We start from the raw sequence: 15,028 nt of genomic DNA on the forward strand, positions 1-15,028 counted from the left end.
GCACAGACCCTCCTGGGTATGGACACTTCTGGGCATGAAGCCTTCTGGGCATGGACACTCCTGGGCACAGACCTTCATGGGCATGCACCCTCCTGGGCACAGTCCCTCCTGGCATGAGCCTTTGTATTACTCTGTTTTCATACTGCTATAAAGAATTGCCTGGGACTGAGTAATCTATAAAGGAAAGAGGTTTAATTGACTCACAGTTCAGCATGGCTGGGGAGGCCTCAGGAAACTTACAATCATGGTGGAAATCAAAGGGGAAGCAAAACACCTTCTTCACAAGGTGGCAGGAAGGAGAAGTGCCAAGCCAAGGAGGAAGGGCACGTTGTAAAATCATCAGATCTCAGGAGACAACATGGGGGAACCATCCCCTGATTCAATCACCTGCACCTGTTCTCTCCCCTAACACATGGGGACTACAATTCAGGATGAGATTTGGGTGGGGACACAAAGCCTAATTATACCATTCCACCCTGGACCCTCCCAAATCTCACATCTCTTTTACATTTCAAAACCAGTCATGCCTTCCCGAGAGTCCCCCAAAGTCTTCATTCATTCCAGCATTAACCCAAAAGTCTAAGACCAAAGTGTCATCTCAGACAAGGCAAGTCCCTTCTGCCTAAGAACCTGTAAAATCAAAAGCAAGTTAGTTACACCCTAGATACAATGAGAGTACAAGTACTGGGTAAATACATCCATTCCAAATGGGATAAACTGGCCAAAATGAAGGGGCCACAGGCCCCATGAGAGTCCAAAATCAAGCAGGCAGTCAAAACTTAAAGCTCCAGAATGATCTCCACATCTTACATCTAGGTCAGGCTCATGTAAGAGGTGGGCTTCCATGACCTGGGGTAGTCCCACCCCTGATGCTTTGCAGGGTGCAGCCTCCCCTCCAGCTGCCTTCACAGGCTGGTGTTGAGTGTCGGTGGTCTTTCCAGGTGCATGGTGCAAGCTGTCAGTGGATCTACCATTCTGGGGGCTGAAGGGTGGTGGCCCACTTCTCACAACTCCACCAGCAGTAGGCAGTACTCCAGTGGTGACTCTGTGGGGGCTCCAACCCCACATATCCCTTCTATGCTGCCCTAGCAGAGGTTCTACAGGAGGTAGCACCAGTGCAGCAAACTTCTGTGTACCTGCAGGCCCAACACCGCATGTAAGCCACCAAGGTCTGGGGCTTGCACCTTCTGAAGCAAAGGCCTGCGCTGTACATTGACCCCTTTTAGCCACTGCTGTGATGCAGGGCACCAAGTCCCGAGACTGCACAAAGCAGCAGGCCCTGGGCCCCAGCCAAGAAACCATTTTCTCCTCCTGGGCCTCCAGGCCTGTGATGGGTGGGGCTGCTGTGAAGACCTCTGACATGCCCTGGAGACATTTCCCCCATTGTCTAGGCTATTAATGCGTGGGTCCTAGTTACTTATGCAAATTTCTGCAGCTGGCTTGAATTTCTCCGCAGAAAATTGGTTTTTCTTTTCTATCCCATAGTCAGGATGCAAATTTTCTAAACTTTTATACTTTGCTTCCCTTTTAAATGTGAGTTCCAATTCTAAGTCATGTATTGGTGAATACATGAAATTGAATGCTTTAAGAGCATCTAATTCACATTTTGAATGCTTTGCTGCTTAGAAATGTCTTTTGCCAGATACCCCAAATCATCTCTCTCACTTTCAAAGTTCCACAGATCTCTATGGAAGGGGCATAATGCTGCCAATCTCTTTGCTAAAACATAGCAAGAATCACCTTTAATCCAGTTTCCAACAAATTCCTCATCATCTGAGGCCACCTCAGCCTGGAATTCACTGTCTCTATCCCTACTACTCAACAAGTCTCTAGGAAATTCCATTTTCCCAACATATTTGTCTTCTTCTGAGTCCTCCAAACTGTTCCAGCCTCTGACTGTTACCCAGTTCCAAAGTCACTTCCGCATTTTTGGGATCTTCATAGAAGTACCCCACTCTCTTTGGTACCAATTGACTGCATTAGTCTGTTTTCATACTGCTGTGAAGAACTGCCTGAGACTGGGTAATTTTAAATGAAAGAGGTTTAATTGACCCTCAGTTCAGCATGGCTGGGGAGGCCTCAGGAAACTTGCAATCATGGCAAAAGGTGAAGGGGAAGCAAGGCACCTTCTTCCCAAGGCAGCAGGAAGGAGAAGTGCCAAGTGAAGGGGGCAGAGCCCCTTGTAAAACCATCAAATCTCATGAGGACTCACTATCATGAAAACAGCATGTGAAAAGCAGCCCCATGATTCAATTACTTCCACGTGGTCTCTCCCTTGACACATGGGGACTTAAAGGCATTACAATTCAAGGTGAGATTGCGTGGGGACACAAAGCCTAACTGTATCAGCCCTCTGGGGCACGGATCCTCCTGGGCATGGGCCTTCCTGGGCATGAGGCTCTCATGGGCATGGACCTTACTGGGCATAGACCCTCCTGGGCATGGGGTTCTCCTGGACATGGTCCTTCCAGGGCACAGGGCTCTGTTGTGTATGGGCCCTCCTCAGCACGGACTCTCCTTGGCATGGAACCTCTCTGACATGGATGCTCCTGGAAACGGACCTCCCTGGGCATGGACCCTCCTTGACATGGACCCTTCTGGGCATAGACCTTCCTGGGCATGGACATTCTTGGGCATGGATCCTCCTTGCACAGGGTCCTCCCTGGGCATAAACCCTCCTGAGCATGCATGGCTCCTCCTGGGCACAGAACCTCCTGGACACAACCCCCCCACCCCAGGCACGGACATGCTTGGGTATGGACCCTCATGGACATGGGACCTTTTTGGGGATGGAGCTCTCCTGGGCACAGGACCCTCCTGGGAATGGGGCCCTCCTGCTCATGGACCCTCCTGGGCATAAACCCTCCTGCGCATGCACCCTTTTAGGCACAGGGACCTCATGGGGCTCTCCTAGGCATGGGCCCTCCTGAGCCTGGGGCCCACAAACCCCATGAGGTTGGCCCAGACCATGCGGATGGCCTTGCCAGTGGCCTCTGCCTGCCCCATGTTGGCTGCATGCTCGTGCTGTGCCCCTGCCAGAACCTGACTGCCATCTCTCTCCAGTCTTGCAGAATGCAGAGCGGGGGGGGCGGTGCCTGTGCAGACACAGTGTGGGATGACAGGATGGGCATGAGCCCGGGCCAGCTGGTCTACACTCGCAGGAGGTCTCTGGAGAGCTCCATCTGTCCAGCGTGGGTTTCAAGATGCCCTCCATGTAGAAACCAGCAGGATGCCCCACCTCTGCCTGGGTGGGCACCCAGTCCCTGCCCCTGCCAGACGTGGCTTCCAGCCTTTCCCTGAAGGAAGGACAAGAGGGCTGTGTCCCTTGACAGACCCTGGCCGCCCCTCACTGACACCCCATCCCAAACCACCTCTCACCTGCATGAACTTGGTCACCCCCGCTTGCTCTGCTGTGCAGGTCCTACATGGAGACCAGCTGCTCCCAGACCCACCTTAAGTGAGGAAACCTGGGCTGGGGGCCTCTAGTGTGGTCCCGCCAGGAGCTTCCAGGGGCCCTGCCCATCCTCCAGATGGGTGGGGGGGTGAAGGGGTAAAAGGGTCCAAGGAGGGCCTGCAAGTGAAAAGCCCCAAAGGGTCTCCTGGAAGATGTCCCCTGGTCCCCCGAGCCACGTGCTCCCTCCCTGCCTCCTGCCACATGAGTGGGCAACACAGAGGGCCCCACCAGGACTGACTCCGGGCGGGGAGTTTGGTTTCAGCCCCAGGGGGTGGTGGCAGGTGTCATCAAGGCCACACCCTGGCCAGCAAGAACCCACCCTGGCCAGGTGAGCTGGCTCTGGGGGTGGCAAGAGTGTGGCCTCGTCCTGGGGGTCTCGGGTTGGCCTGGCTCTGGCCTCAGTCCTCTTGCCCTTAACCCTGTCCCTCTCTCTTCCCAGGAGAGCATGTGTGAGGGCCATCCCTGCCCACCCAAGGCTCCAAGAGGGTGCACAGTGAGTTCAGGGCTGATCCTGGGCTCCTTGCTGCTGGTCCCAGCTTCCCCTGGCAGGCAGCACCTCCCGGAGCCCCGAGGCCTGGCCCCCAGCACCCACAGTGTGCCTCCTAGGTGAGGGTCACACACAGAGAGTCCTGGCTTTTGTGGGCCTTGGCGCTGGGAGGCGCAGCCAGCGCAGACGCCTCCTGGAACTCCTTGGCCATGTAGTAGTAGCAGATGGCATCCAGGCAGCAGTTGGCATCCGAGAGCTTGCTGGTTATGTAGAGGACATGGTTGAGAGTCTTCAGGAGGCCACAGGCGTGGAGGCCCACAGCGACGCGCACCGTCAGGGCCACGTGCAGGGGCAGGAAGCAGACCACGAAGACCACGAGGTTGGCCCAAACCATGCGGGCGGCCTTGCTGGTGGCCTCTGCCTGCTCCACGTCAGCGGGTGGCCTCTGGGCCAGGGCGGTCAGCACCTTCAGGGAGCAGAAGACCACCACGGCCAGCGGCAGGTAGAAGCCCAGCAGCGAGATGGCCACGGAGTTAAAATTGTGCCGGGAGCTCCTGAAGCAGAAGCCGCCCTCCTGCATCCCCAGGAGCCAGCGAGCCACCAGGGAGCTGACCACCAGCACCCAGAGGACCACGCACACGGCCGCAGCCTGCCGGGGGGACCGCAGCCAGCGGGCGCGCAGCGGGTGCCGCACGGCCACATAGCGGTCCACAGCGATGGCCATGACCAGGCTGATGCTCATGTACCTGTTGGTCAGGTAGATGCCCTGGGAGAGCTGGCACAGCGGCGTGTCCGAGGTGTCCTGCAGGGAGTGCAGCACGAAGGGCAGGGCGCACAGCAGGCAGAGGTCGGCCACCGCCAGGTTGCTCATGTAGATGCGGGTCTCTGTCCACTGCTGCATGCGGCAGAGGAACACCCAGAGTGCCAGGCCGTTGAGCAGCAGGCCCAGCACCAGCAGGACGCCCGAGTAGGCGTAGAAGCCGAGCCTGAGCAGCGGGGGCCATGTGATGTCGCTGGAGTTGCAGGTGTTGGAGGTGCCGTTCATGGTCCTGGGGCTGCGGGGGGCGCGGCGGTCAGCAGAGAGCCAGCGGGAAGAGCGAGGCACTGCCCCACTCCGCCCACCTGCGGCCAGGGATGGGGGAGGAGGTGAGCCCCAACCCCACATCCACAAGCACAGAACTCTCAAAGAAATCATGGATGCCATAAAGAACTCCAGTCACCCTTGAGGTCTAAGCCCTGGACAGATCCCTTCCCATCTCCCAAGCCCCACTCTCCTGGGACCTGACTGCTGTCACAGGACAGGAAGGGAGGCAGAAGGAGCTCCACATCCCCGTTCAGTCCCCAGCTGAGCAAGCGCTGCTCTCCAGAGCTGAAATCTTGGACAGGGAGCCCAAAGGGCTGCCAGCCTCACCCAGCACACAGCTCAGCAGGGAGGGCTGCGAGGCGGCAGCACCTGTCAGCCTGAGGATGGGACGGCCAGGTTCCTGGACAAAGCCCAGGGCGGCTCCTCCACCCCTCCCAGGACCCAGCTGCAGGAGGCACCCACATTCTACCCCACACCTCCAGTGCCCTTCCCCACGGCACAGTCCAGGACAGCTGTGGCCTGCCCCTCCCTCCCTGTGAGCACCCACCCACCCAGTCCTGAGCTCTGGAGGGCCTTCCTGGATCAGCCTGAGGCCCCATCCCAGTCCTACATCTGAGATGGGGGGTCCACCCCTTGAGGTCCCAGTGGTCAGAGCCCATGAGGGCAGCTCTGTCCCTCCAGGCCCTGGCCGTGCTGCTCAGGGGCCCCCCTGAGACCAGCCCAGGGTGGACTTCGGCAGGGTCTGGCGTCCAGGACACAGGCTGGAGTCACCCTGACTCGGCATCCCCCAGGCTGGGCAAACTTGTTTCCTCATGGTAAGGGGTGCCGGTGTCGCACAGGGGTGTGGTGTGAGGTGGAGCTGGTGGCGAGCACCAAGAGCCCAGGACTCACAGCCACATGTCCCCCCGCCCGGGCCCCTCAGTGGGTCCAGGAAGAGCCTGGAGGGGCGGGGTAGGAGAAGCCTCTCCCCCGATGGCCAGGCTGTTCTCGGGGGCATCCCACAGGGGTTTCCTGCTGGCCTGGTGTGGAGGCGGGAAGGACAGTTCACAGCGAAGGGCCTCCCTCCTCCCTCCACCTCCTCCCTCTGCTTCGGGGAGCACAGAAATTCCCCCACATCAGGAGAGGGGACAGCGTCTGAACCCCGTGACTGCAGCTGCTGGGGACCATTCGTGCTGGTGGCCCCTGGGGACTCCAGGTCTCCAGTCCATGAGGGATGCAGGGCACCGACTTCAGCTGGAAACAGACACTTTCCGCCCTCTGGCTCCATCCGTCTCCTTAGACCCCTTGCTGGCTTCCAGGTTTCAGGAGCCCTTCCCTGTGGGCAAAGAGCTGGCACCCAGGGCCTCTCTCCTCCCTTCTGATGGACCCGCTTGCTTCTCTCTGATTCACGAGCAGCACCTCGCCCTGGTTCCGGGGACCTCTGGAGGGACCCTGAGCCAGGCCAAGCGCTGAGGACATCCCAGAACCCACTGGAACCATCCGCTGGGATCTTCCCTTCCGGCCTGTCCTGTGCTCCTGCGGGCCAGGGGCCGCGAGATCCCAGAACCTGCTCAGAATCTGCACTTCAGAGGCACCTGAGCTAGGCCGACCCGTGCGCTGGGGAGGCCTCCAGGTGACTGGCCTTCCGTTCCCCCGCCTGAGCTCTCGCATCCACCAAAGTCTAGGGCCAGCCTTGGGCAGGGCGCAGCCCTGGCAGGTGGAGGGGGCTGCATGGCTAGAGGGCAATTCCTTCCTGTCCCTTCTTGAGCAGTGGCAGCCTGAGACCTGCCTGGAGGGAGGTGAGGGCCGGGGGCTCGTGGGCCTGGCCCCTCCCATTGCCCAGCTTCCCCCTCCTCCCCATGGCTGCCAAGGGGCTCTCAGGCCACACATTCCCAGGGCCGTAACTGTCATGCTAGCCTCAGTGTGGCCCAGTATTTTGTGGGGCACGGTGGCTCACACCTGTAATCCCAACGCTGGGAGGCTGAGGCTGGAGGATAACTTGAGGCCAGAACTTGAAGAATAACCTGGGCAACATAGGGAGACCCCACCTCTACAAACACATGTAAAAAGGCGAGCTGGGCCGGGCGCGGTGGCTCAAGCCTGTAATCCCAGCACTGTGGGAGGCCGAGGCGGGTGGATCACGAGGTCAAGAGATCGAGACCATCCTGGTCAACCCCGTCTCTACTAAAAATACAAAAAATTAGCTGGGCATGGTGGCGCGTGCCTGTAATCCCAGCTACTCAGGAGGCTGAGGCAGGAGAATTGCCTGAACCCAGGAGGCGGAGGTTGCGGTGAGCCGAGATCGCGCCATTGCACTCCAGCCTGGGTAACAAGAGCAAAACTCCAACTCAAAAAAAAAAAAAAAAAGACGAGCTGGGCTGGTGATGCGTGCCTGTAGTTCCAGGTCCCCGGGAGGCCGAGGCAGGAAGGGGGCCCGACGAAGTGGGGGCTGCAGTGAGCTCCGACCGCACCCCTGCGCTCCAGCCCTAGGAGAGAGTGACACCCTGTCTCTAAGAAGAGAAAACATCTAACTGCAATATTTAAAATATTCCCATTCATAATAAAATAAACACTGAGCTGTTAGGGAGGAAAGGCAAATGCTGCACGGGGCTCTGAAGAGGTTCCCTGTCCATGGGTCCTTGTCACGCCTGTCAGGTGCCTCCCAAAAAAGGTCAGGAAATCAAGGCCCAGGCTTCAGCCCAGACAGCACGGAGTCCCCGGGAGCTACCATGGTCAGCACAGGTGCCCACCTACTGCCCCAGCCCCACCCAGGAATCTGTGTCCAGGCCACGGGCCACAGCTGGCCTCCGCCTCAGATCCTCAGGCCCGTCCTCCTGGCAGACACCAGCACCGTCAGCCTCAGGGAGCTCCCGCTGCCAGTGACCGGGGGACGGGACCCTGCCACTTCCTGCCCAGGAGGCCGTGGGGACAGGAGCCAGCCGCACGCCTCCGAGGGCCCACTTCCCCTTCCGATGACAAGGTCAGCATTGGCTTCCACACACAAAAGCAGAAAGCTGCCCTTGATTCTGCACAGAGCAATCTGGGGAGAAGCTTGCCGGTAGACGGGCGGCCCAGCGGCACCGGGGGCCTCGCCAGCCCTTCCCACTGTCTGGACTGGGACCCATCTACACCCCCGAGTACCTGGCTGGCCTGGAGCTGGGAATACAGGCCCTGACCACTGCCTAAGACATGGGGGCCAGGAGTGGGGCACAGATCCCTGCTGCCCAGGCACCAAAGAGGGCCCCATACCTGTGAGCCCTCCAGGCCTGGCCCCCACATACAACACCCCAGGACCCAGGAGGGGCCTGGGAGTGAAACAAGTTCACAAAGGCAGCTGCTCACCCCAGGCCCCAGCACGGGGATGTTTTACATTCTGGTTTTTACATTCTGCCACGTCCCACACTTCAGCAAGCTGGTACCCACAGGCTACAAGCCCCCATCAGCCTCAGCCCCACTTGAGACCCCACCACAGCCTCAGCCCACTCTGAGACCCCATCACAGCCTCACCCCACTCCGGGGACCCCATCACAGCCTCACCCCACTCCAAGACCCCCATCACAGCCTCACACCACTCTGAGACCCCCATCACAGCCTCACCCCACTCTAAGACCCCATCACAGCCTCACCCCACCTGAGGCCCCATCACAGCCTCACCCCACTCCAAGACCCCCATCACAGCCTCACCCCACTCCGAGACCCCCATCACAGCCTCACTCCACTCCGGGGACCCCCATCACAGCCTCATCCCACTCCAAGACCCCCATCACAGCCTCACTCCACTCCGGGGACCCCCATCACAGCCTCACCACACTCCAAGACCCCCATCACAGCCTCACCACACTCCAAGACCCCCATCACAGTCTCACCCCACCCTGAGTCCCCATCACAGCCTCACCCCACTCTGAGACCCCATCACAGCCTCACCGCACCCCGAGTACCCATCACAGCCTCACCCCACTCCAGGGACCCCATCACAGCCTCACCCCACCCTGAGGTCCCATCACAGCCTCACCCCACTCTGAGTCCCCATCACAGCCTCACCCCACTCCGGAGACCCCATCACAGCCTCACCCCACTCTGAGTCCCCATCACAGCGTCATCTCACTCTGAGTCCCCATCACAGCCTCACCCCACCCTGAGGTCCCATCACAGCCTCACCCCACTCTGAGTCCCCATCACAGCCTCACCCCACTCTGAGTCCCCATCACAGCGTCATCTCACTCTGAGTCCCCATCACAGCCTCACCCCTATCACGCCCCTGCCCCGCTGGGAGGCCCCTAGGGCCGTGGGCAGCACTGACCTGCAGGCAGCCTTGGCCTCCCGGTGGCGTGTGTGACCCCCGATGCCGAAGCCTGTTCAGGGGCTGTCTGAGAAGGGCTGGGGGAAGTGAGGCTGGTCCCTGACTCTGCCCCTCCTTAAGGCTGAGGGCGGCCCTCTGACGACAGCAGGCCAGGCGTGACGGGAGTTCCCTGCTCCTGCACCAGCCCCAGGGGGATTTCTGGGAGGGAAGTGGGGTGCCGGCCCCGGTGCTGACACCTCTGAAGAACCAGCATCCTTGCTGAGGGCACACATTGTGCTGCAAACCGCGTGAGAGACAGCAAAAGCGGAGCCGCTCCAGCCCCGCCCACGGAGCCGTCCCCCCCAGCCCACTTCTGCCCCGTCATCTCAGAAAGCCTCGGGGCCGCCCTCCAGGGTCTGCAGGCAGCTCCACCCTTCCCAGCGCCTCACGCCCAGCCCGGGGAAGGTTGCAGCACGCACACTCATCCGGGCTCACGAAGACACACTCCACACCTTCCAACACACGAACACACACACACACATGCATGCACATGCACATGCCAATGCACACACCAGCACATATGCATGCACACGCACACACCAACACATATGCATGCACATGCACACACCAGCACATATGCATGCACGCGCACATGCCAACACACACGCACATGCAAGCACACATGCAGACACGCACACACCAACACGCACTGGCACACAGGCACGCACACAGGCACAGGCCAACACGCGCACACGGGTGAGAGGCACATGCTCCCACGTGCACAGGCAGCGGTCGCCTGCCCTGCTCCTCCCCCACAAGGCCACCTGCCCCTCCTCCAAGCCCACCCCCTCAGAAGCCTTCCAGACCACCCCTCCGTGCCCCACTGCCCTAGGGGCCTCCCAGCAGGACAGGGGCGCCATGGGGGTTCTCAGAGTAGGGTGGGGCATTCTCTAGGCTGGAATGTTCTCTCTGGCCCCCACCTCCTAGGCAGACATCTTCCTTCTGAGCTCAGGGTCGGGGAGCCCATAGGCCCAGGCTGCCCCTCTGTGGTGGGGGCCACCCGCCTCCCGGGCCCCGTCCACTCCGAGTGCAGGGAACTTGTCTCCTCAACGTGGGCCCCACAGCCTCTCTCTCTTCAATGACTGGGAGAGGCTGGGGGGAGCTTCAGCCTCCCTGCTCCCACTTCACGGTCGTGGAGACAGGCCTGGGAGCACTTGGCCCGGTGTCACATGGGTGGGGCAGGTCTGAGGCCAGTGCCCGGGCTCTCTACACAGAGGCAGGCACCTGAGGCACCCTGGCTGGGCGTCGGTCCTTCTCTGCTGTCATCCCAGGCCTAGCTCCTTCCCAGCCAGCTGTCCCTCCAGACCCAGTCCCCAAGGCCGGCGCTCGGGTTCCCTGCCCAGGTCCCGTGGGCCGTGACGTTCAGTAGGGAGGGGGCTCCTCACTGCAGGAGGCTCAGATTTGCATCCTCCTGGTCTCAACTCCCTCCCCTCTGGCCGAGGGGTCTGCCCTCTAGGTCGGCAGGAGGCACAACACCTCCTGGTCCAAGCCCAGCCGCCATCAGGCAGGAACTGGAGGTGCCGGCCGGGGGTCTCCTGGGGTGCTCCTCGCATGTCTGGTGGCTCAGAGGCTAAACAGCTAGATGATGCCCCAAGCAGGCCTGCCCAGCCCACCAGAACCAGGGCCCTGCAGAGCCCCCCCCCCCCCCCCCCCCCAGCCCCGAGCTCCACCTCCCCCCTTCGGCTGGGTGTCCTCCCTCCCCAGCAGTGGCCTGGGGCACCCCGTCCATACCAGGCCTGGCCTCCCTGACGTGGCCTGGCGGCTGTGCTCATCACACATTGGAGGGGAAGCCCCTCTGGGCAGGAACACATGGACCCAGCGGATTCTCGTGGGCTGTGTGGCCTTGGGGAAGAAGCTGGAGCTTGAGAGACGTCCGCTGTCTCTGAAGGGCCCCTCACCACTAGGTTCCATCTGTCGTAGGAAACGCTGCCCTGTCTCACCCCCGCCTGTCTCCACCTGCCCCTTGGCTGTCTCTGCAGGGCAGGGGGGGACTTTGGGGCAGCCCCACGCAGCCCTGAGCCCAGGCCCCGGCGCTGTGCCCCGTCCTGTGCAGGCAGGCCTTCCCGGGCCCTCCAGAGCGCCGCTTCTCTCCTGGCTCCCTGCTCACTCCTGGGGCCCTCTCTCCCCAAAGCTGCACCCTCACCTGTTTGAGGTTCCCAGCACCTCACCCGTTTGATTTTATCACAGAACTATTCTCTCAAGTTTCTGTGCACTGGGTTCCTGCTTGTGGGACTCCATCTACTTCCTGCCCTGTCAGAGCCCTGGCGCAGAGACCCGTCTCCGGGAAGCTGGGCAACCCACGCCCACAGGGACTCCTGCCTTGGGGCCAGCAAGTGCCCAGGACACAGCAGTGCTCATCACGTCAGTGCCCGGCTCAGGCACAGCTGCTGGGGGCGGGATGGGGCGCCAGCTGCCCGGTCCTCTGCTGCCACCCAGGCCCTTTTTCAAGGCTGGAAGAGGACTGGATGGCAGATTTCTGTTCCAGGCCAGGCCTGTTCTCTCCCTGTTGGGCAGCCTTAGACCACCTGGCCCTCTGCGGAGGAGAACTGGCAGCCAGGGTCCTGCTGTGGGCACAGGGGCACCGCCCAGGGCCCTGCGCACCCCCACCCCCAGCCTCTGCTCTTGGTCAGCTTCCTCTCCAAGGTTGCCCCTCGCCCCCAGGGTCAGCCCCCTGCGGCAGCGCCAGCCCCTCCCACCTCACCCTGCTGGGCTGTCTGAGGGACACGGGTTCTGAATAGGATTCCTTCCTGCCTTTCCTCCTGGTTCCCCAGCCAGAGTCACCCCTGCAGGCCCACCTAGAGGTGCTTTGGGGCAAGCTTGTCCAACCCTCGGGCTGTGGGCTTTGAATGTGCCCAACACAAATTTGGCAACTTTCTTAAAACATTATGAGATTTACCCACGAACCTTTTTTAGCTTACCAACTACCGTGAGTGTTCGTGTATTTTATGTGTGGCCCAAGACAATTCTTCCACTTCCAACGTGGCCCAGGGAAGCCAAAAGATTGCACACCCCTGCTTTGAAGGGAAGTGTGTGAGGCGCTGTGGGGAGCAGGAGCCTGGGAGAGCCAGAGAAAGGGGTGGAAGTTCAGCTCCACCGTGAGGCCTTCGAGGCCTATCCCCGCCAGCACAGCCCCTGGTCACAGGCTGTTTACAGCGAAAGCTTCTACGACAGCAAAGTGTCCAGTGCCGGCGTCCATAACAATATGCGCTTTCCAGGTCATCACCCGTGGCCGGATGCAGTGGCTCAGGCCTGTAATCCCAGCGCTTTGGGAGGCCAAGGTGGGAGGATGGCTTCAGCATAGAAGTTTGAGACCAGCCTGGGCAACACTGCAAGACCCCGTCTCTACAAAAAATAAAGTGAGCCAGGCATGGTGGTGCGCACCTGTAGTCCCAGCTACTCGGGAGGCTGAGGCGGGAGGATCGCCTGAGCCCGGGAGGCGGAGGCCGCAATGAGTCGAGACGCTGCCGCCGCACTCCAGCCTGGGCGACAACAGAGCGACAGACACCCCCACCCCGTCGGGGACAGTTTTCTTTAAATCACTGGGATAATCATGTGAGGCGCGGTCAGCTTGGTCCTGCAGGATAAAAACGTAAGCTGGGTGTTCCCCTCTTGCTCTCGGACGACGCCCTGCCCAGGAATGGAGCAGCTTTCAGTAAGCTCCCTCTTCTCACGCACTCTGTGACTCACCTTGAATCCCTTCCTGAGTGAGACCCAAGAGCCACGTCCTGAGGTCTAAATGGAACCCCTTTTTCGGCAGAGCCGCCGTCTTAAATGAGCCACTTGGATTCTTGCGGGCCCTTTGCAGTTGGGGTTTATTAAAACAACAGGGTATTGTTTTGTCTTGATGACCGTTTTTCTGGCATCCCTGCAAGCGCCATGCCCGAGGCCAGTGCCTCACGTGCCCACCCGGGAGCTGGGGCCGGCCGGCTGGGTCCTCTGTGCGGGTCTCAGCCACGTACCCTGAGAGAGGATGTGAGTCCACCTCCCACTTCTCGAGGTTCCTCTGTCACCCCCAGTACTTCCTGCTCCCCTCTTCACAGAACCAGGTCTGGAAGTGGGCGTCCTGCTGGGAAGTCCTGTCCGCCACTGATCACGCCTAAAGCCTGGGGCGTCATCGTGAGGGGCTGGTGACCAGGACACAGGGTCTCTGTCTGGACGACATGCCTTCGTGTGTATTTGATATTTTCCGTGATAAAAGTGTATAGAGAACTGAGTGTGTGACACAGTAGGGAGGGGAGGGCAAAGCCCGTCAGTTGTGGGGTGGAGGAGGTGGCCTGCAGGGGTCCCAGGGCGGCTGCCCAAGACCAGCACCTGTGGCCTGGGGTCCCCTCCACCCAAGACCCGCCCTCTGCCCAGCCTCCTGTGATGGCCCCATCCCAGCCTGCCCTGCCTACACCCAATGGGATGTCCTATGTGACCTCAGACTCATCTTCCCACAAGAACCAGCCCCAGGCACCACCCACCCCCAAAGCCAGGGCAGCCAGCAGGAACTGGGCCACAGTGAGTGGTTTGGGTTGAGGGTGACAGGGAAGGCCGAGGCCTGCTCCCTATGCCGGCTGGGTGGGCAGCAGCCAGCAGGGCACCTCGGGGCAGAGTGCAGACCAGCCCAGCAGAGCCCCCAGGCTGCAGGAGACCCCTCCCGCCCACAGCTCTTCGGCCCTCCCCCTCCACTCTTGGGGACATCTTGCAGGCCTCAGCCGTGGCAGAGGTCACCTCTTTTCTTTTCTTTTCTTCTTTTGGGACCGAGTCTTGCTCTGTCACCAGGCTGGAGTGCAGTGGCGCGATCCCGGCTCACTGCAACCTCTGCCTCCCGGGCTTAAGTGATTCTCCTGCCTCAGCCTCCCAAGTATCTGGGATTATAGGCATGTACTGCCATGCTTAGCTAATTCTTGTATTTTTAGTAGAGACAGGGTTTCACCATGTTGGCCAGGATGGTCTCAATCTCTTGACCTTGTGATCCGCCCACCTCAACCTCCCAGAGTGCTGGGATTACAGGCATGAGCCACCACACCTGGCCGGGGCCACTTCTCTTACTTGAAAACCTCCTACCCCATGGCAGGCTCCTTCCTGTGGCCCCTGAGGCCCTCACCGCTTGCCCAGGTGCTCAGCCTGCTTTCAGCAGCCGACAAGCAGCAGGGATGCTGCCAGGAAGCAGTGGGGTGGGCAGGGGGCCTCCCCACGCCTCCAGGGCCTTCCCTACCCCGTGCCAGGCTCCCTCCAGAGGGACTAAGAAGGTGCTGTCCTGGCCGCTCCCTGCCCCGGGTACCCTATGGCTGCCGAAGCCCCTCTGACCCACCCACAGCATGCCCCCCCCCCCCACCAAGGCACCTCTGCTGGGCCTCTCTGGACCCCACACAGGCTCCAGCCATGCCAGGTGTTCGGGGGGGTCCTCACAGCCTGAGTGTGGGGCCCTTGGCAGGAGGTGGGTGCCACCACAGGATGGGCAGGGGACACGGGGCCCCAGGGGTGGAGAAGGGGTCCTGAGGGGACCCTGATGGCAGGAGGGGTCCTAAGAGGGTCTGAGGAGCTGCAGGTCACACTCGGGGCCCTGCCCTGCCTCCTCCGTGCCCACTCCTCCCTTCAACAGACGCCCTCACGATGATGCCTGCAGCTCTGCCCACCTGCAGCAGGAGGCCTGGCTCTGCCCTGGGCACTCAGGGCCCACCTTCCCGCCTTGGAACTCCG

General features: G+C 60.8%; 1 protein-coding gene across 2 annotated transcripts; it reads right to left on the reverse strand.

The window, feature by feature from the left end:
* Positions 1 to 3,688: 3,688 nt before the first annotated feature.
* On the reverse strand, positions 3,689 to 9,822 carry LOC116546547 (G-protein coupled receptor 35). 2 transcript variants are annotated; one of them, XM_032272773.1, is made up of 2 exons: positions 9,305 to 9,822; positions 3,689 to 4,996 (listed from the first exon to the last, which is right to left on the reverse strand). In XM_032272773.1, the coding sequence occupies exon 2, from the start codon at positions 4,984 to 4,986 to the stop codon at positions 4,057 to 4,059; it is 930 nt and encodes a 309-aa protein (XP_032128664.1). In that variant the 5' UTR covers positions 4,987 to 4,996; positions 9,305 to 9,822; the 3' UTR covers positions 3,689 to 4,056. The 2 variants fall into 2 exon arrangements, 1 of the variants encoding a protein (XP_032128664.1); XR_004266757.1 differs by lacking the exon at positions 3,689 to 4,996 and adding an exon at positions 7,367 to 7,490.
* Between the last annotated feature and the right edge of the window lie 5,206 nt (positions 9,823 to 15,028).

This window comes from Sapajus apella, unplaced genomic scaffold (genome assembly GCF_009761245.1).
Source record: "Sapajus apella isolate SASKATOON/1434 unplaced genomic scaffold, GSC_monkey_1.0 scaffold1044, whole genome shotgun sequence".
In the NCBI taxonomy this organism is placed as follows: Eukaryota; Metazoa; Chordata; class Mammalia; order Primates; family Cebidae; genus Sapajus; species Sapajus apella.